Genomic DNA, 21887 nt, shown 5'->3' with positions numbered 1-21887 from the left:
CACCCGCTCCCCCCACCGCAACCCCCCGCCCTTACCTCAGCACGCAGCCCCTCCCTGCGTGATGATGCAAACCAGTGGGGAGGGCGGGCACTGGGAAGGGTGGGGAGAGACCGAGAGCTAGCGAGGGAGGGAGGGAGTGGGAGGAGGAGAGGGAGCCCAACGACCATTTAAAGCGATAGCAATCCGTGCCCTCTCCCCAGTCCTGGGCTGTTGAAGAGCGCGAGCGGCAAGCCGGAGAGCGCCAGCGCCAAGCGCCGGCCCGCGGACCCGAAAGCGCACGGCGCCCCAAGCTGGCAGGCGCTGCGGGACCCCCCACACTCTCCGGCCGCCCCTCCCCGGGCGTCCCCACCCTCCGTGCCAGCCGGAGTCCCTGGGCTTCCCTGGAGGAGCGCACCTTAAGGGGCCCGGACCCCGGCGAGCCCGCCACCGTCCCCTCCGGCGCCGCCGCCGCCAGAGCAGCAGCCGGAGCAGCATGGTCCAGCTGGGGAAGCTGCTCCGCGTCCTGACTTTGATGAAGTTCCCCTGCTGCGTGCTGGAGGTGCTCCTGTGCGCGCTGGCGGCGGCGGCGCGCGGCCAGGAGATGTACGCCCCGCACTCCATTCGGATCGAGGGGGACGTCACCCTCGGGGGGCTGTTCCCTGTGCACGCCAAGGGTCCCAGCGGAGTGCCCTGCGGCGACATCAAGAGGGAGAACGGGATCCACAGGCTGGAAGCGATGCTCTACGCCTTGGACCAAATCAACAGCGATCCCAACCTGCTGCCCAACGTGACGCTGGGCGCGCGGATCTTGGACACTTGTTCCAGGGACACTTACGCGCTCGAACAGTCGCTCACTTTCGTCCAGGCGCTCATCCAGAAGGACACCTCCGACGTGCGCTGCACGAACGGCGAACCTCCAGTTTTCGTCAAGCCGGAGAAAGTAGTTGGAGTGATTGGGGCTTCGGGGAGTTCGGTCTCCATCATGGTAGCCAACATCCTGAGGCTTTTCCAGGTAGGGAGGCGCTCCCTCAGGGGCAGAGCACGCCGTACCTTCCCGCGCTTTTAATCCTAAAAAAGCTGGTTTGGACTCCAGGGGTACGGGGTCAGGTCAGCCTCGCGCGTTTCCGCCCCGGAGACCCTGCCGAACCCCTCCCACCCCACCCGAGGAGGTGCCTTCCCTGCTTGTCCATTTCCCTCCCATCTCCCCTGTCCGCGCCTCACTCCATCCGGCTTGACATCCTGGATTTATGGCCCCATTTACAAGAAGCAATCTGCGAAAAACAAGGCGATGATTTAAATGGGTTTGTATTAGAGTGAAATATGGTCCGAAACCAGGCTTGTAAAAGTGCCGGGCTCCAGTGAGAGCCGGCGAGGCTCGTGGAATGGAAAGATGAGAAGACGCCTTGAACCCGGGCATTTCTCAACTCCCCGGCTTCCCAGCCCCAGGCCGCCTGGCAAGCCGCAGCTGCCTTGGAAATGTTCGCGAAGAGCTTAGAGAAGCACTGCTTAACTGAGGGCTAGGTCTTCACCTGCATGTGGACGTTAATTACCCACCTCTCACTGGTTGGACTCCCCGACCTGTAGCCTGTCTCCGCGAGGGCCTGGGTGGAAGGCACGGGGACGCTCCCCGAGTGGGGAGATGCCCCCCGCAGACGTGACCCCCTGGTGATTTGCAGTGAGCAAATGTTTGCACCGTCTAAACGGCATTTGCAGTCCAGCCACTGGCAGGAGCTGGGCGATCAGCTTTCTACTCCTGCCACTTCGGAGCCAGAGATGAGCTCATGCTAACTGCGAAACAAAATCGCTTTCGCTGCCTCCTTCCTCCGCCCGTCCTTTCCCACGACCTCCCTATCGCAGCCCCCAAATCCAGTCCTTGGCTCCTGGGACGATCCCCGGGGCCGGGGTAGAAGGCGCCTGGAGCAGGGCAGTGAGAGGGTTGCGCTGAGCAAGGCCCGGCGGTCCGGCTCCGGGCGCCGCAGGGCCACCGCGAGAGGGGAGGAAGGGCGACGGGGCAGCGGAGCGGGGGGTTCCACCGCAGTGCTCCCGCGCCGCCGTGCCCGCGTCCTCTGCCCCCTGGCTCCTGAGCTGCCTTGAGTACAGATGAACGGCTCTGGGGTTCAGACATTGAGTTGCAGGGTCTGCGAGACTGTGGCTTCCTTTCCCTTGTTTCTCCCTGTTTCTCTCTCCTCTTTCTCCCTGCTTTTCCCCCTCTATTTCCCTCCTCCCTTTCAATTTCTGCCTCTTTTCTCCCTCTCTACACCCATCTCAAGCTTTTTGTTTATTTGTCTTGAGATGATCCTTTCCTAATGCACAGCTCTCTCCTGCCGGCTAGGACCCAGACCCAAGTAATCCCTTCTCCAGATGTTCCAGCGACTCTGGGGCCCTTATGCTCCCCGTATTAAAGAATTGGCTCTCCATTAGGTGCTTTTCCTAGTGGTGTTGGGTTTCTGGAGGGGACTCCTTGTGAGATTCAAGCTGTCACCACATCAGCTCCCGGGAGTGGGAAGTTTGTTTTTGCGCCAGAAGGAGGGGTGCCTTCCAAGGCTGCAGCCTGGTACAGCCTCTCTGATGTCTGAGCCTCCGGAACACCTCCTGAGGATGCCATCATGGAGATCCCTAGATGTTTGCAAACCCAAAAGTGCTTTGGGGACAGTCTTCACTCTGAGTTGGTGCTTTCAGGAAGAGCTTGGGTTGTTGAGAGCAAAACGCAGAAGCTTTCTTCATCCCTGAGCTCAGAGCTAGACAACTTGAGGGGGCAGCGCTGCGGAGAGAGTGAGGTCAGAGATCATCAGAGAATCCCAGGGGGGCAATTCACAGGCTTTTCCAGAATCCTGGGGCTGGAAGATATGTTTGCTGTGGAGCGTTCTTAAATTATTTTGCTTCCTGTTTCTGTCTCCACTCAGAGCATGGCAGTGCTGCAGATGGGCCTGTCAGAAAGAAAGAAAAAAAAGAGTGAAATGCTAAAGTCGGGAGAGAGATTGCAGACTAGGCTGAAGGACTGTGTTTGCTGAAAAAGATTCCAGGGGGAGCTGATTCCTCTCTGGTTTGTGAAGCTCGGGCACTTGTGAGGGAAAACCCAGTTTGCCTTACAGTTAGTTTCCCCATTCCCTGGGCTGGGAAGGAAAGGGATGCAGCACTAGTGTGAGCAGCGTGGGCTGGGCTGGGCGCAAAGCCATTCAGGGAAAACACTGTCATTTTCCTCTAATTTGCAAATTGCAGCTATTCATGTCGGATTGAACAGCTGAGGGGAATAAAGAGCCCCCAGTTTTCACCTGCATTTATTGAGAAGAAGCTGGTCATAGAAAGACTACACCAACTTGTAGCTTGTGCTGCAAACTAGGTATTACCATTGGTGTGGGCATCCTGGTTAATTTAAGCATGGCTCATATTGGAATATATAGTGGCCTTTTTACATGTGATTTTAAGGGCTCCTGGCACACAACCCAATCCCCAGGTTCTCAGGCTGTGTAAGCCTGCAAAATGAATAGAGATAATAGTGAATAGTTTGCTATACAGACCCATTGTTCAGAGGCACAGCCAATTTAGGAAGAGAGGAAAAGAACAGTAGGTGAATCTTCTCTGGGATTGCTGGATTCAGCGCAATTAAGATTGTCCTATAAAAAAGAAACTCCTCTAAATGATTGAATTCTTAGCTCTCCAGAGACTCAAGTTCTCTTTTCCCCAGTCCCTGTGGGTTGCTGTGGGGACCATGCCAAATTTATCATCTAAGACAAAATGTATGATGAAATAAGCTTCTCGGCTAGTGGAAGGAATGCTTGACTTAAATGGGGGGTGCTAAGGACAGGAGGGAGTAATGAGATAGTAATAGACGGAATAAATGCTGCTGCTGCCAGCAAAGCTTGGAATGAAGTTCTTCCTTGACAGTTAGGACCTGGGCAAGAATGACTGCTCCGATGTAAATAGTGTCTATAACTTCAAATTCTCACTGGCCTGCTGGTATACCAGACCAAGGATATAAGCTGAGCAAGTCCCCCCCCCCCCCCCCCCCCCCCCCCCCCGCCAACCCTCTCTATCTGCACTCTGAATTGGTTAGTAAGTGACATGTCAGAGGAAAGAAATCATATTCAGTGGGTCTTTCAAATCCAGGAATTTGAGGCTAATGAAATTAGTGCATGGCCAGGGCTCTGCCAACTACAATTAAGTCACTGTAACTGCCCTGAAATGCGTTTTCAGGCTCAAAGAAGCATCGAGGAGGAATTTTCTGGAGATTTGTTTCTGAGCCTGTACAAAATAATACTGTCTAATGCTAAGAAAGATTAAATGTAAATTAATATTGACTATAAGTAACATATCTTAAAAATAATCACAGACTGGGGATGGCTAAAAGTGGAAAGCTTACATAATATGATGCCCAGAGGCTAAATCCCCTGCCCACTATTTCATGGGCTATAAGCAAGATACATTATAGTGGAAAGTAATGGGAACATTTTTATTCAAGGCTTCTCTATTACTGACTTGAGAGCAAATACTCTGAGTTTATAAATTACTCTTGCTACATCCTGACTCTGAATGAACAATATTTCATGGTAGTGTCATAGTCTGAGCTATAGACTTGGAATTGAATGGCATGTGTTTGAGTTTTATTTTCTCAAAAGCAAGTACATGGAAAAAGTGGTCAACTTGACCCTTATTGGAGCAAATTGCAAATCTAAACCTGTGGACCTTATACCATAAATGAAATTCATTTATAAATTTGTAAATGTTTTTTCTTTCTTTCCATAGAAGCTTGAATATTACCTCAAACTTTTGGAGCAACATTTTATATATAAGTGCCTAATGTTCTTCTTATTTTCTTATTTATCTGTCTTTCTGCCTATCTGCCTGTCTTTCTGCATTTCTAACTATCATCTATCTATCATCTGTCTATCTATCTATCTATCTATCTATCTATCTATCTATCTATCTATCTATCATCTATCTATCTCATCTGTCTATCTATTTATCTATCTATCTATTATCTATCTATCTATCTATCTATTATCTATCTATCATCTATCTATCTATCTATCTATCTATCTATCTATCTATCTATCTATCTATCTATCTAATGCAGTTGGATAGAACTGGGTACCTGGGATGGTATGGTATTACTATAGTGGACTTTTTAAGAGCAACTCTAACCTACTCTTTTTAAAATTTCATAAATATAGGTGTCAGTGACATTTGGAATAGTCTCTATAACAATCTCTGCCTCCATTTTTTGTGTTTCAGGAAATTTACCTAACAGATGGTGAGTGGGCAATTTTTAAAGGGGCATTTTTTAAAAGAGCAGAGAAGGAAGGAAAAGAGATAGGCACATACTATATTTGAGGATACTTCCTTGTATATTCTATGTGTGCATACTCATACAATCAGAATATCTTTTAACATTTTTTCTTCAAGAAAAATTGACATAGAGGATGCTTTTAATTCAACTTTATAAACAATTTAGAATTAAATAAATCATAAATGCTTTAGTTTTCTTTTGTCATGGATTGAAAAGACTGTTGTCAGATTATACAAAGTATGTTCTCATCTCAAACCTGCTATTAATTAGCTGTGTTATTCTAATAAGTCACTTAATTTTTTCTAGGCTCACTTCCTTTATCTGATTTTTTTCTTTAAAAAATGTAGTTTCTAGAAGATTGATTTCTTTGTGTCAGAGTTTAGCGTGAAGAAAACCTGCCCTTGTAAAACCCCATTAGGTTGCATTTCCAGGCCCCTCTTTGAACATTTGAGTAGGTTTGGGGGAACATTTTAGAGACACATTTTCACAAAACCGTCTTAGTGAACATGAGTCTATCTGATGTCCCATACTCAGACTTTTCCCTTCTTATTTTACCAACATGCTCTTTAGTGATACCAATTCAGGCTAGTAATGAGGAAAATGACCACCTGGGTTAATTTACTGCATTGTTATGCCATGGGACAGGCGCTAAGAAGGTAGGGCTTATCATTGCAGAAGTAGCTGTTATTATTCAGTGTCCTATTCCCTTTCATCTTGTAAGAACACCAGGCTTTTCTTTGGGAAAACTGCAAATGACATGCTTTATCCTCTCTGACCCCAGAGATGATTGGTTCAGGTATAGGCATCTGACCTTGGCTCAGCCTATCAGAATCATCCCCAAGACTTTTCTGTCAAAAGACTATACTTTCAGGAATCATTTCTATAGTTCGTTACTTTCCTGTCAAATAAAAGCCGACTAAGTGTCTCTTCTCTCTGGGATTTCTAAGCTAGGGAGATATGACTTTGAGACTCCCAGTGGTCATCCAACAGAAGAGACGTTCTGTAGGAAAAAGTCACGGTGTGGTGAGCAGGGCCGAGTGCTGGAGAGAGCCGGAGCTCTATTTGTATTCTGTGGCTCCCACATCTAGCTGACTCTTCCTGCATCCCTGAGATCCCAGGACTGTTTTTTATTTGTTTGTTTTTAAAATTTCCTTTTAGCCATGCTGAAAGCATCATAGCTACAACAGCCAATTTCCTATGTTTATGTAAAGTCCACTGACTGGAAATCAGGTGAAAAATAATATCGGATCATTTTTTTACTTTAAGTATAATTCTTCTAGCCCACATATGGGATATTGGACACTTGACATTCTTCCCTACTCTTCCCAACATTTCTATTTTAGTTTTCAGTGTTTCCCATCTTTCCCATCTTGATGCAGTAGAGAGGGAAGGCAGACACTTTCTGATGTGATCTGCAGCCTGTAGGCCTTCTGTTTGGAAGCTTTAGAATATTCTTGGTTTCTTTCATTAAAGCAAATCTTTTGTTGATGTCCCCAGGGCACAGAAACATTTTCATGGCATAATGGAGTATAAAGTACATTAAACTCCTGGGTCACTATAGTAAGCATCAAGCCTAACTCTGCTTCTCATCCTTTTTTACTTTAAATAGGAAAAAAAGTTGTAAACACATTTTCAAAACAACTAAAATGCACAAATGATTACTGTTTAAGAGGACATTCATATAGTGTAGTCAGATTAATTAATTAATGTACCTTTTGCCGATTGGCACAGTAAATATGTATGTTTTATGCACTTAAAGAAACATAAAACAGCCTGACCTGTGGTAGCACAGTGGATAAAGCAGCAACTGGAATGCTGAGGTTGCTGGTTCTAAAGCCTGAGCTTGCCTGGGCAAGGCACATGTGGGAGTTGATGCTTCCTGCCCCCCTTCTCTCTCTCTCTCTCTCTTTCTCTCTCTCTCTCTCTCTTCTCTCTCTTCTCTCTAAAGTGAATAAATAAAGTCTTTTAAAAAACCCACAAAACAATAATATCTTTCTACAGTTAATATTTATCTGAGAAGAGTATTGTGTCAGCACGCATTATTATGTTACTTATGTTATTTCCATGTTTGACAAGTAACCTCCTTTCAATTATATTTACTACTAAATGTTTCTTGGATCGAGATTATAAGGTCAAAAATAAAATATGTAAGGTTATAATGATATAGGATACATACCTCATTTTAGGAGAGCAGAGTCCTAATTTATTTTCAATAATAGTAGTAGTGACCATAATAATAATTAAGTTCTCACAGTGCAATGTACTATAAATACTTCATCTTATTTAGTTTTTTACAATACTCCTGCAAAGAGCTTATTTTCATCCCTGTAGTACAGCTAAAGAAAAGAATTCTCATAACCCCAAATCATGTAGCAGGTCAGAGTCTAGATTTAAACTTAGATTTGTCTGACAATACCCAGGTAGTTAATCACTAAGCATACTGCTTGATTTTTGTACAAATGTGGAAATGCTTAAAATAATTATAGATTTGCCTACCCTGGGATTACAGTGGCTTAAAGACATCAAAGTTGGTGACTGCTTAACCATATCTGTTAGGAGAGATAATATTTTCAGTTTTAAAACAAGATTAAATCTGTGGGTTCATAGAAACTTAAGCACATAAATCCTCACCTTCAAGTGGAAGATACGTTTTCTTCATTGTTCAACAGGTAGCCCTGTGTGTAGGCAATAAATATCCGGTAGACTTCCTACAAATGAGAAAAGGTGTTTTTCTTTGTCTTGATTCAGTGCCAGTTATTATGGATTATGATGGCTCTTTCTAAACTTTATTTCACCTACTGTACTCTTTCTACAGATCTCCAGTAGGGAAATCCATCATTCAGATATGTGTGCAAAGTGAGAGGACTGTATTAATACAATTGCTGGAAGTCAAGTTGATAGAGCACATGAAATACATCCTTACAAATGCAACATTAATGTTTGTGTGGGCCTCAGAGTGAAGAGTAGGATAATTTTCAGTTTAATGGATTATTTTGCCTGTTGCTATTAAAGTGCTGCAGTGTAATAGTTTTATAATTGGTCATTTGCAGGATTCTCCATATCTGGGTGTTATGCTTTCTTTGTTGTGTGGCTGCTGATTTTTTTCTCTTGATCTTGATGGAAGATAGAGAGAAAGCCACTTCAAAGGCTCAGCCTGCTTTTCTGTATTATTGTTTAGGTGTAAATATTTTCTTTATTAAAGTACTATTTAAACATTGTTGTTGTGTTTTAAAATGGATTATGTTCTGATAGCACAGGTAGATATAGTGAAGGATATTTTCCAGTAGAAAACATGCTTCTATCAAAGTACTTATCAGAATTTTCATTTTCATGGAGGGATGAAGAGTCAGGTAGTGGAGTTAGACCTTAAATTGACTGTGATCAAACAGGTGTCATGCCTCTCTCATTAGTTTTCTTATCTTTAAAATTGGGATAATAAAAATATACCTGCCTGATCAAATAATTGTCAAGATTGCACAAAACATGCATGGGAATGTTTTAGCATTGAGCTTAGTAAGTGATGAATATTTAATACATTTATTTAAGTTATTATTTTATTATTATGATACTGCCATTAAATGTCATTTGTGTTTAAATGTCACTACTGGCTAAATTTTCTGTAAAATTACCATAATAAGCCATGCTGGATTCCACTTTTTGTTTCTTTTGTTTCAATGATAAAACTCAGTGGAATAGAATTCCCATGGCATTGCTTAAAGCAAATCATAAAGTCCATGAACTAAGATACCAGGGAGGCTAAGAACAGTGGGCTTTGAAGTTAGCCAGCCCTAAGTTTGAATTCCATTATGACCCTTTTCAAGCTGCAGAACCTTGAGGAAGTTCCTTAAACTTTCTAGGTTTACTACTAGTTTCCTCATCTGTATTTCTTTCCCAGAAATATTTTTTAAGCATTCCTATATACACTTTATACATTCTTGGACCTAGCAGTGAATAAAATAGACAAGAGCTTTTTGTCTTTCCTTCCCTTCCTTCCTTCCTTCCTTCCTTCCTTCCTTCCTTCCTTCCTTCCTTCCTTCCTTCCTTCCTTCCTTCCTTCCTTCTTTCCTTCCTTCCTTCCTTCCTTCCTTCCTTCCTTCCTTCCTTCCTTCCTTCCTTCCTTCCTTCCTTCCTTCCTTCCTTCCTTCCTTCCTTCCTTCCTCTCCCTCTCTTTCTCCTGCCCTCCTTTCTCTTTCTCAGTCTACACTGTCATGTGGAAACAGATGAGTATTATAAATAAATCCTGTGATATGTTAGCAGTTGATGAGTGCTCTGGGCTAAGGAGAAGAATCTAGAGCACTGAAGAATATTGGGTTATGGGTGCTGAAGGGATGTATAGGTGGTTCTCATTTTAAACGGGATAGTCAGGGTAGATGTCATAAGGTGACATTTGACAAAGACTGGAAGTGAAGGAGTTGTCAGAGGGATTTGGGGGAGACTGCACCCTGAGAGCTGGAGCAGCCAGTGTCAAAACTCTAAGGCAGAAATATGTAAGGCAGGTTAGAGGAATGCCAGGGGGCCACAAAGGCTGGTTAAGTCAGAGGAAAGGGAGGAGCAGCAGGAGGGCTTGAGGTTAGAACTGTGATGGACTAGATTGGGTAGGTCCTTGAAGGCCAGCACAAGTATTTTGTCTTTTACTCTAAATATAGACAGCCACTGGTAGGGTTTTAACACAGAGGTCCCATAATCAGTCTTCTGTTTTAGAGTAACAAGTTTATCTGTGGTATTGAGGATAAGGAGAAAAAGGGGAATCAGAGAGAACCTCAAAAGGTGATTACTAATGTGTACAAGACAGATATTGGTGGTTTGTGCAGGGTGTTAGCCTCAGATGTTCTAAGAAGTGGCAGGATTGGAAGGTGTGACAGCATTTCCTGGGAATTGAATGTGAGATGTGAAAGGAAGAATTCAGGATTTGGGGCCTGGGCCACTGGAAAGGTGAAGTTACTTTACCTGGGAGGGAAAAGACTTATAAAAAACATATTTGGGGGACTAAAGATCAGTTTTGGAAATACAAAATTTGAGAGGTTTTCTTGATATCTAAGTAGATATGTTGAATATACAGTTGTATGTGCCAGTCCATAGTTCTGAAGAAAGATCTACACTAAGGCTACATTTTAATAAAATGAAAATGTTTTAAGAATGGATACAAGGAAGTGTCATTGTAAAGATTAAATGAAGTAATGTGATTAGCACTGTGCACTCAAAACATTTCATAACTATTAGCTAAAAACAATTATCTAAAATGAAAAAAATACTGTATAATTGAACCTTGAACAGTACGGGGGTTGGGGCACCAACCCTCTTATGCAGTCAAAAATCCACATATAATGTCCAACTCCCCCAAAACTAAGTAGGCTCTCAGTATCTGCAGAGAACTGGTTCCTGGACACTCACTGATACCAAAATCCACAATGGTCAAATCCCTTATACAAAGTGGTATAGAACAATGCATACAGTCAGCCCTCCGCCTCGGTTGACTTCTAATCACAGGTCAAAAATACTATTTTTTAACTTCAGTCAGTTGAATCTGCAGATACAAAAACCCCTGGATACAAAAGGTTGACTATATTTTTTTTGAAAAATATCTACATATATGTAGAACTATGCAGATCAAACCTGAGCTAATTAAGGGACACTTCTAGTTTGTATTCACAGTAAAACTGAACAAAATTGTGTCACATTATTATAATAGTATTTGTGACACATTTGTTTAGTCAAGACACCATAACTGCAAACATTTAGAGTAAACATTCCAATCTCCTACTTTTCGCTCGGATATAGTAGCTATAACCACATTTTGTATAAAGTTTTAGTTATGATAGGATACCTCATTAATTAGAAATAATTGTGAACAATCTAGTTCAGTACAATTATATATAAATATATATATAGTTTTATATATGTGTGTAAATACATATAATTTTATATATATATGTATAAATATATATAATTTTATATATATATAATTTTATGTCTCACTAAACTCAGTGGAGAATTTGCAATTCTGATATATGTTAGAGCAGTGTTTTTCAACCTGTTGTCCACAGACCAGTCCACCAAAAATTTTGTTCCAGTTTGCAAAAGAGCTAACCACGGTGATGTTAGATGAAGATTATAGACCCAATAATCTTAGTCAAATTTGCTATGTCTAGGGTGATTTCTGCCTTAGCCGTTCCCGAAATAATTCTCCTATTTTCACAGGTCATGAAGTGTAGATAGGTTGAAAACCAATGCATTCGAGTTTAAGCAGTTACTCCCAGTGTTCAAGTAAAAATAATGCACTTGTCTTGTAATAGCCATATGAGTAGCTACTTTAAACACTTTTATCAGGGATTTCACACCTTTCATTCACTCTGCAATTGAAAACATGTTGGGGAAACTTTTATCTCACTAATTTTGAGCTCCCTTTAGGTATTTGCAAGTCATTTAAAAGCCACTGTAGTTAAACCAAAATTCTGTTCCTTATTCACTTGGCTACCAGATATTGGTCTAAACATGTACTTATACTAAAAAAAATGCATGACCACATTGTTTCTGCACATGTATAATTTCATTTTAACACTATCATTATGTAAACTATATTTTAATTGTAATTATAACAAATTTATATCAATAGACATCTATTTCTAGTGCTCAAGGAGAGCAGCATGTAGTAAATTTTATCAAAATATAGCATCTGAAGAATAGAACAGAGGATAATTGGGTAATTTCATTATAATTAAGTTCAGTAGAGTTGGCATAACAGAATTAAGATGGAAAAAAATACAAAACATTGAGGCACCATGACTCCCTCTCCTAACACATCCTTTCACATCAGAGAGTGCAGATTTGGCATCTTTCTGTACCAAAAAAAAAAAAGATGGAGAAAAGAAAAGGCCAGAGGGTGAATCACAGGCATGAGAAGAGCAGAACCATGGAAAGTGATGATATGAAAATAAAATGTTGCTCGTGGATTTGGTAGGTGGAAAGATCTCCTAAGTGTGTATGCCTACTGGAACCATGTTTTCTGAGATGCTGAAGCCCAATGTCAGATGTGCTTGCCCACAGTCCTCATAAGCAGGGACTTGCTTACAGTCTTGCTTCCTGTTTCTTGATAATCGGTTGAGAAAGTTATCACAGGAATTATATCTTCTAGGTCTGACCAGGCGGTGGCGCAGTGGATAGAGCATCAGACTGGGATGCAGAGGACCCAGGTTTGAGACCCCTGAGGTCACCAGTTGAGTGCGGGTTCATCTGATTTGAGCAAGGCTCACCAGCTTGGACCCAAGGTCACTGGCTTGAGCAAGGGGTTACTCGGTCTGCTGAAGGCCCACGGTCAAGGCACATATGAGAAAGCAATCAATGAACAACTAAGGTGTCGCAACGAAAAACTGATGATTGATGCTTCTCATCTCTCTGCATTCCGGTTTGTCTGTCCTTATCTATCCCTCTCTCTGACTCTCGCTCTGTCTTGAAAAGAAAAAAAAAAAGAATTGTATCTTCTAAGCAAAGAACATGTTGAAATGATTGGCACTGCCTGAGCTGCCTCTCTCCAAACTTGCTTTCTCTTCTTCTCGGACTTACTTAAGTTTGGAGTGGATTATAAGGAAAGATTATTGGAATTTCTCCATCTTCAGAAGGTAGCATAGCATTATGGCTAAGACTGTAGGTGCATGGCATAGTTCAGATCCCTGCTTTCCACTTGCTAATCAAATGATCATAATGATACTCCATCTATCCTCTTAGGCCTGTTTTCAAGGTCCAATGAGGTTACCACTGCCAAGCACTTAATACAATGCCTAGAGCACAGTAAGGTCTATTTATTATGGTGGTGGTGTTGTTCTCATCATCATCATTACTCCAGGTCTTATCACTATCTTTGCCTATCTTTGTTACGCTGTATCCCATTATTCCCCAACTCCCATTGCTGTCATGTTTCTGGACAAGGTAGACTTCTGATAGAGCATTTGGTTTCAATGGTATGTCACCCCTAGTCATCAAGGTGGCTTTACCAGGACACAGTATTTATTGCTGCTTATTTAAACAATTCCTGTTAAGTTGGATATTGAGGCCAAGCAGGGTTGAGGAGAAAAAAATTTCTTTTCTACCCAGGGGACAAATTGAGATATTCACGCTTCAGAAGGAGAATCGGGCAAAGGGGAAAATGTGTAATTGTATACTTTTATGATTAAGAACAAGTCAGATGGACTGAAATTGAACTCATTACCATCACATAGTGGCAGTGAGATCTCAAGTGCTTGCTATAAACTCTCTGTACCTTACTACACATCTAAAAGAAAGGAATTAGTGTTCACTTTCTAGCGTTGTTGAGAGTAATAGGTGAATAAATTCTTTTAAAAGATTCAGCACATTGTTTGGCATCTAGTAATCACTGAATAAATTTAAGCTTCCATGACTACTACCACTACTAATATTATGTAGTTGAGCAAATCTGGGTCCTTCCTTTTCTCAGATTGCAAGTAATTACTTGGACAGTCAGCTTACATGATCAAGCATTGCTTGTATGGAAAGCCTCCTGAATCCAGGGGAGTGTCAGCGGTGCTTCCAGCCAAAGCCAGTGCTGGGGGTGGTACCCAAACCACCACGATCACCATCCACATTGCCATCACTGTCACATCACCCTGAGCACTTCCTGTGTCTCAGGCGCCAAACTTAGCCTGGTGTGGGCACATGTCACGTTGTTTTCACATTGAGGTAGGAGCCTCTATCATCCCCATTTTACAGACAGGCACTGAAGTACCGAAAAGATAAGCAACTTGAAACATATTAAGAGTTGGAATCAGGTTTTCAAATCTCTATTTCTCTGACCTCAAGAGCCCTTAAATACAGAGGTGAGCAAAGTAGGTTTACTGTTGTGAGTACACAAAACACAAAGTCTATTCTTGTATTATTATTTATTAATTGTTATATTATTTTTCACCCAAACAACTATAAACCTACTTTTGCCCACCCCTACATTATTATAACACATCCTGGTAAGAAAACCTTCCAGGCTCTCCAATAAGAGCAGAGAAGATTCTTGATCCTCATAGCCCTTTATTCTCCATGCCTCCTCACTTGGTTACAGGAGGGGAGAGGAAGAGACTTTTTCAAGGACTAAAAGAAACTTACTTTCTTCAGCCTTTCCAGAATCAACTAATATTATATTTCCTTCTTAAGAATCCCCACATGTTCCTTTTGGTACTGCCTTGGCCTTTTAGTATTCTTAAATTCTGTCCATGACTCATCCACTCTATTTAATGTTAATTTATTTGAGGTCAAGTATAGGGTCTTACTCATCCTGAAGTACAATTATCTCCTGGTAGCATGTAACATAGGCCTTCTGTAGTTATTCATTTGAGTTTTGTTGAATTGTGCTCAGCAACAGTACATTTAAAGTTATACAGAAAATGTTTTCTTATTAAAAAAACTTCTAAAATAAATTTCCAATGGGTTATTTGTATAAGATTATTATAGAAGTTCTGGATCTTCAGATCATTTTTGTAGGTGAAGAACCTCTTATTACCTTATTTTAACATATAATAATCAACCTGAGCTTTCTCTGTCAAACCCATGAGGCTTCACTAGCATTTAACTTTAGCTGCTGATTATATGTTGGTGACTTTCCCATTTACAATGATGTCATTGATCCTGGGTGGGAAGGTGCATCTTAGAGCCATAAATTGGTTTTCTAGAGAACTAACATGCAGAACTAGTCTTTTCATATTTATGCAGAAGTAATCATTTTTTTATTTGTGTAATCTATTTATTTGGGGGGTATAAAACTATTTTCAAAGTGTTTATCCTAATTTTTTCATATTCTTCTCTTTGTCTTAATTGGGAAGAGAGCGGGTTGAATGGAAGAAAGTCATTATGACTGCTGGGACCCCTGGAGTGGCAGTCAGTCCCCTGAGTTTTGTTTTCATCTCTTTCTTATTAATATTAATTTGCTAATGCCTTGAGTGTTTGCTTTAATAGGGGCAAGGTATTTTGCTGACCATTGCAAATAGATTGCATCATTTAATCCCTTGATAGTCATATGGTAAACATATATATCATTATGATGATCTATAATGCCCACATAAAACAGAGCCTCAGAAGTGATTATTTGCTCATTAAAATATGGTAGAAGTGAAACTTGGACTTACGTCTCTTTGACTCCCAAACATGTGATTTTTCCCACTAAATTAAAGTAGTGTAACTCTGTGAGAGTGGACTGGATAGTTTCCATCATTTCCTAAGCTGTAACTTTTTACAATTATTTGTTTTGATTTCAAGCTTACAGGGCTAAGAAGGGGTAGAGAAGAATTCCAGCCTATTAAATGATATTTTTCTCAGATAAGTATGAGGTCTTTTTTATGACACCAATCCATTCATTCATTCAACATATACTGAATGTCTACTAGGTGCAGGGGCATTTCAGGTCATGCACATCATCGTAGAGTGCGTGTCCCTTCCACAGGCTCTCCCACAGCAGTTGGAGAAACCTGGGACTGGCTTTCTTGGTGTGGTGGACGGGTTAGGTGCCGAGCGCCTCGTTTGTCCCACACCAACAAAACCAAGACACCCTCACATTAGTTCACAGGCATCTTGATGCCGTGGTACAGCTGCACACTCAGATCCTTACTGTTTTTGCCTGGAATTCATGCTAGAAAGCCTTTGGGTTTTGATCTGGAAAGTGGGTGCAATCACGGGCTTGTTGACACTACATATATATGGACATCATGTGCCATTAGCCTGAACTACCTGCCATTGCAGCTACTCCTGCTTTTGACAAACTAAGCAAGTACCTTCTTTTATTTTATTTTTTTTAATTATTTTATTTTATTTATTCATTTTAGAGAGGAGAGAGAGAGGGAGAGAAACAGAGAGAGAGAGAGAGAGAGAGAGAGGAGAGAGACATGGGGGAGGAGCTGGAAGCATCAACTCCCATATATGCCTTGACCAGGCAAGCCCAGGGTTTCGAACTGGCAACCTCAGCATTTCCAGGTCGACACTTTATCCACTGCGCCACCACAGGTCAGGCCACAAGTACCTTCTTATCCCTTCTCCGTATCAGCTCTTGACAAAGGCTCTAGATCCTAGCATCTCCCGGTAGGTACATCACTGCCTAAACAAAGGGTTTATCAATTAATGCTCATTAAATGACCCATGGGGCAGACTGACATCCCAGGGCTAAGAGTAGAAAATATAGGGTGTTCCCATATAGTCTGTGGGGAAAATAGGCTGCTGGGTGTGCTTGCCTCAATTTAAAACTCCTCATACATATGTGCACAGTTGTTGTATGTATACTTAAAACATTTTTCTCAATTTGAATTTATTCATACATAATTGTTTATATATATGTAAACAATTTTAAATTAAGAAAATATATATACATATATATATATATACATTTTTACTTCTGTTAGCAAGTAGCATGAAATTATTAGCAGAAACACACATACTCATACAACAGCCAATCAGATTTCATTCAATAACTTGCTTTTTTGTAGATTTCTGCTTGTGATTTTATATCTGCGGATATATTTGTTGAAGGAAATCTCTCTTACAAAATTCACCTTACAAAACTGTATTCATTTAACACTCATGTAACATTGCAGAAATCTTAGTACAGTTTTAATCTTTAATATCATTGGAAGCGTGTGTCGCCTTGCAAGCATACCAGAAAATCACGAGAGTTTAATTATTTAAATTTTCCTGCTACCTATTTGCTTTTGTGAAGTTTTGAAAAATAAACATCTCTTTCTGTCTGTGTGACTGAAGATAACAAACACTACTGAAGCACATAAAGGGAAAATTAAAAAGGTATTATTCAAAATGACCAAAACTAAGAAAATGGCAAAGAAATTCAAAGAATTAAACTTCCAAATGGTGCTTTTTGTGAGTGTATAGTATTTCTTCATTAAAGGATTAAACTTAAAGCTCTGCTAAGACCTTTGAGACATCTGTTTAATGAACAACTACTTTCTGTCCGAGACTATGCTGTATACTAGAGATTCTATAATAATAATAATAATAATAATAATAATAATAATAACCATAACAACACATCTTCACAGGCATTTCTTCATGGAAGTAAAGTCCACTGGAAAAACAGACCAGTGAATCACACATTAAAAATGGCCAGAATTCTCAGACATCTGAAGGATCATGGCCGGCACATAACCAGAGAGATTGCTGGACGCCTTCTCTAGTTGGATAGGTTTAAGGTCCCGGAAACTCTATTTTTGGTGAAGATCTCTAGGAGGGTCTGAGATGGAGGGATATTCTTAGGTGTCCTCAATCTTTAGTGTGCATCAGATTTGCCTGAGAGTTTCTCGATCTGTAGGTTTACATTTCTCACTATTCTTCATGTGTTGCTGACGTTGCTGGCCTAGGGACCCCACATTGAGAACCATTGTTTATGGAAAACACCCTCTGAATGTCTTCAGTGTGGGACTGTGCATGTCATGAATGAGACAGGCACAGAGAACCATAGGAAGGCAACACCCTAAACTGGCCAAAGATAATAATAGTAGGTAGAATTGATTGATCCCGGAGAGATGAAAAGAACTTTAGCACATTTAATTCTTTTTATAAGGTATGCAGGGTGCTACCAAGTGTCCCCATTTTACATAGGAGGCCAGAGAAAGTATTAATTTGGCCAAGTAATAAATTGCTGTGTCACAGATTAAGATTTTCAAATCTTGGAAGTCTGTTGCAGAGCCCACCCTGTTAACCGTCCTGCTTATAGAGAGGAGTGAAAGGTTGAATGAAGGCTTCCTGAAGGGACTGACCTCTGAGTGTAGACAGAAAGATGAGTGGACATAGATATATTACTCATTTTTTTGGATACTCATCAAGGCTTCCAGAGGAAGCTGCCCTACCCCCACATCTACCCTAAGCAACTCAGATTATCAGGAGTCAAGAACAGGAGTATGACTATGGGATGATGGAAAAGGTTCTAGATACCTGAGGCTAGAATTCCATATCTGTTAGTAATGAGTTTGGCTGAACTAGCAGAAAGTGAATGAGACTTTACTCATGTTTTGCATGTAGCAAGAAGTTTGGAGATGGCCCCTGTAATGTTACTTCTTCTGCTGAAGAATGTCAACAACAGATAGGTTCTTTCTATCTCCCAGTCCCCACAACCCTTGCTTGTATCTATGATCCCTTAGTTGCAAGATGACTGCTAGATCTCTAACAGTATTCCAACCAATCAGGAAGGAAGAAAGGAAGAGGAAAAGAGGGAAGGAAGGGTCTAAATCAGAGAGCAAATTATTTGCCACAAATCATCAACAGACTTCCATATAAATCTCATCAGATAGGGATTGAAACTGGCCCCTTCAGCCTTAAGGATAACAGTCGCTTTTAACCCAGGGCTCCAACAGTGAAGAATAAGGAGAAAAAGTGGGTACTGACTGGACAGTAACAATGTCTGCACAGATTTCCTTCCCACTCTCCCAAACCAATACCCTCAAACTATGATATTTTATTTCATATATTTTACTTTAAAGACTGGTAAGAAAACACTATCTGTAAATAGCCTCTTAGAAAGGGTACAATTATATAATTATACTACCCCCTAGAGAGCATCTTTCTTCTAAAAACTCTTTGAAAACTGTTCAAGGTTAAGGACATTTTGATCTTAATTTAGTAACTTGCTGTTGATTATCCTGGAATGACATCCTCTTTCTGCAGATGTTCTGTCAGGCTTTAGAAAATTCTGGAAGAAGTGGATAGAGAAATTTTATGGTATATGTGTAAGCGATGTGAATCTGTTTGAAATAAAATCCACTTAGGGACCAAAGAGCATTTCATGTCTTTGCTGTTTTTTTCTTCTTTCTACATTTTTACAATTTTTCTTTCCAAAATGCCTTTGAACAAATATGTTAGCTATCACCCATCCATTTCCCCTGTCTGAATTTCTTATTACTAAACATTTTTCAGCGTGTTATCTCTCACTCCTCTTTGTCAAAAGGATTTCTCTGGGTCTTCACCCCTTCTCATCTCATATTTGGATTCATATTTCAAACTAAAGCAACTGTCTGCTATGACTTCTCCATAACTTGAGGAGCCTGATTTTGTGTGTGTGTGTGTGTGGGGGGGGAGTAGACTTTACTGATTAACTTGAAAGGTAAGCAATATGTGGAATGTTTCTGAGAATTAAAAAATAAGAAAATTTAAGCACTGGAAGAAACTTAGAATTGGTCACATTCAATTGAATACTTGATTGTACAGATAAGGCAATGGAGATATACAGAAAATATTTCTGAGTTAAACACAAAGAGCTAACCCTTAAATCTCTAGAGTGTGCCTGACCAGGCGGTGGAGCAGTGGATGGAGCATCTGACTGGGATGAGGACCCAGGTTCGAGACCCCGAGGTCGCCAGCTTGGGCACGGATTCATCTGGCTTGAGCAAGGCTCACCAGCTTGGACCCAAGGTTGCTGGCTCGAGCAAGGGGTTACTCAGTCTGCTGAAGACCTGCAGTCAAGGCACATATGAGAAAGCAGTCAATGTACAACTAAGGTGTCACAACAAGAAACTGATGGTTGATGCTTCTCATCTCTCTCTGTTCCTGTCTGTCCCTCTCTCTGACTCTCTGTCCCTGTAAAAAAATAAAATAAAATAAAATAAATAAATAAATACATCTCTAGAGTGTGACACACTGGAGGTTCATTTCTTACTCAGTAATTCAGTATGGGCTTTGGTGGTTTGGGGGTCAGCTTACTGCTCACGTGATTCAGGAACCCACCTTCCTTCATCACATGGCTTTTACATTTGGCTCAAAAAGTAAAGGAGAGAAAGTTATAAGATCAAATATCAACTTAGTATCTTTCAAATATGAACTATTCATCTTATTCCTGGTCACATTCCTTGGGGGAAAGAAATAATAATGAGGTCACACACAAACAGGTGCAAGTGGAGATGGAGAATATGGTCCATGGTATGGTTCTAGTGATGCTCTTCAACCTGAAAGAGCGAGTTAAGTCTCCAATCAACAGTTGGTCATGGTTATTTCTGCCACAATGAGTGATTAACCCAAGGCAGTGGATTGTGTGTGTGTGTGTGTGTATGTATATATCATATATAAACAAATACATATATAAGCATACTTTTATATATATACTAAAGCATTCACATATAAATACAGGCTTGGACAAAAATAGGTATACAGTTCTTCATATGCAAAATAATATAATAATAATAATACAAGAATAGATTATTTCATGTACTCACAACTGTTCATCTCACACTGTTTATGTGTGTGTATATATATAGACAGATATATATATATCTTTATCAATTATATATATATATATATGTATGTCGTTTATATGCATTAGTATAGCCTGACACTTGGAGGCTTTTACCTTATAAAAAGTATAGATGAAATTTTCTCTTGTTGCTTTTTTCTAGTTCAAGTTCATTACTATCTGTTTTCCTTCATTCTGCTACCTTACCCCCACCTCAGTATCAGATGAAAACTGTGAAGGAAATTATTACAAATTCTCCAATGCTTTGAAAGGTAACACAATACTGAAATCATAACAATATTACTCGGTGCAACTTTTTTTTTTTTTTGTATTTTTCTGAAGCTGGAAACTGGGAGGCAGTCAGACAGACTCCCGCATGCGCCCGACCGGGATCCACCCAGCACGCCCACCAGGGGGCGATGCTCTGCCCATCCGGGACATCGCTCTATTGCCGCCAGAGCCACTCTAGTGCCTGGGGCAGAGGCCATGGAGCCATCCCCAGCGCCCGGGCCATCTTTGCTCCAATGGAGCCTGGGCTGTGGGAGGGGAAGAGAGAGACAGAGAGGAAGGAGAGGGGGAGGGGTGGAGAAGCAGATGGGCGCCTCTCCTGTGTGCCCTGGCTGGGAATCGAAACGCGGACTTCTGCACGCCAGGCCGATGCTCTACCACTGAGCCAACCGGCCAGGGCCCTCGGTGCAACTTTTATCAATTCCAAATGATTGATTTGTATGAAGTAAATTTAGATTGATTTTAAAGATATTAAAATGGCTGACTTTTCTTTTACACAAAAACTTTTTTGAGCTATGAGGTAAAATAAATGGAAAATTAGAGAAGTCTAAGCTTTATTATTGTAAATAAAAATACTTTTAATTGTAAGAGTGATACAGACACATTGCAGAAACTACAAAAATTGAGAAGATGTAAAACAAAACAGTAAAAATAACTCAAAACCTCATTTCTGATGAATCATCTCTATAACATATTTGGGGATTTCTTTTGAGACTTTTTTTTTTGGTGAAGGAGGTGCATACAAACAGAATGCAGGCATAAAGTATCTTTAATCAGTGCAAACTATAAAATGATGCTGTATTTTCACTTGGCAATGTATTATGAGCATGACTCCATATCACCTAATAAAAATCTGTTATCATCACTTTAATGGTTGAACAGCATCCCATTATTTATTGAGCCAGTTTTCTGCTGCTTAACATTTAGATTACCCCTGTTTTGTTTCTCTAAACAGTGAGAGAAGCATCCTTGTTTATATGTCTTGGAGTATTTGTTCATTTCTCTTTTCTCAGAACGGATTTCTGGAATGCAAATGCCTGCTTGTCAGTTTTGGTACATACTGACATACTGTCTTCCAGAAAGTATACACTGCCTTACTTTTCTACCAGAAATTTA

At 40.9% G+C, this 21887-nt stretch overlaps 1 protein-coding gene and 1 pseudogene across 3 annotated transcripts in view; both read left to right on the top strand.

The window, feature by feature from the left end:
- Positions 1 to 230: 230 nt before the first annotated feature.
- GRM7 (glutamate metabotropic receptor 7) overlaps positions 231 to 21887 on the top strand; it is a 966696-nt gene continuing 945039 nt past the window's right edge. For all 3 annotated transcript variants that reach the window (XM_066351400.1, XM_066351399.1, XM_066351398.1), the window contains exon 1: positions 231 to 991. In XM_066351400.1, coding sequence (XP_066207497.1) covers positions 473 to 991 — 519 coding nt within the window. In that variant the 5' untranslated portion in view covers positions 231 to 472. The remainder of the gene's footprint in view (positions 992 to 21887) is intronic.
- LOC136382637 (small nucleolar RNA U3) lies at positions 6122 to 6270 on the top strand (annotated as a pseudogene).

This window comes from Saccopteryx leptura, chromosome 10 (genome assembly GCF_036850995.1).
Source record: "Saccopteryx leptura isolate mSacLep1 chromosome 10, mSacLep1_pri_phased_curated, whole genome shotgun sequence".
NCBI classification, from domain to species: Eukaryota; Metazoa; Chordata; class Mammalia; order Chiroptera; family Emballonuridae; genus Saccopteryx; species Saccopteryx leptura.
Note: the sequence above shows the minus strand (reverse complement) of the source record. Positions and strands in the feature narration are given on the sequence as shown.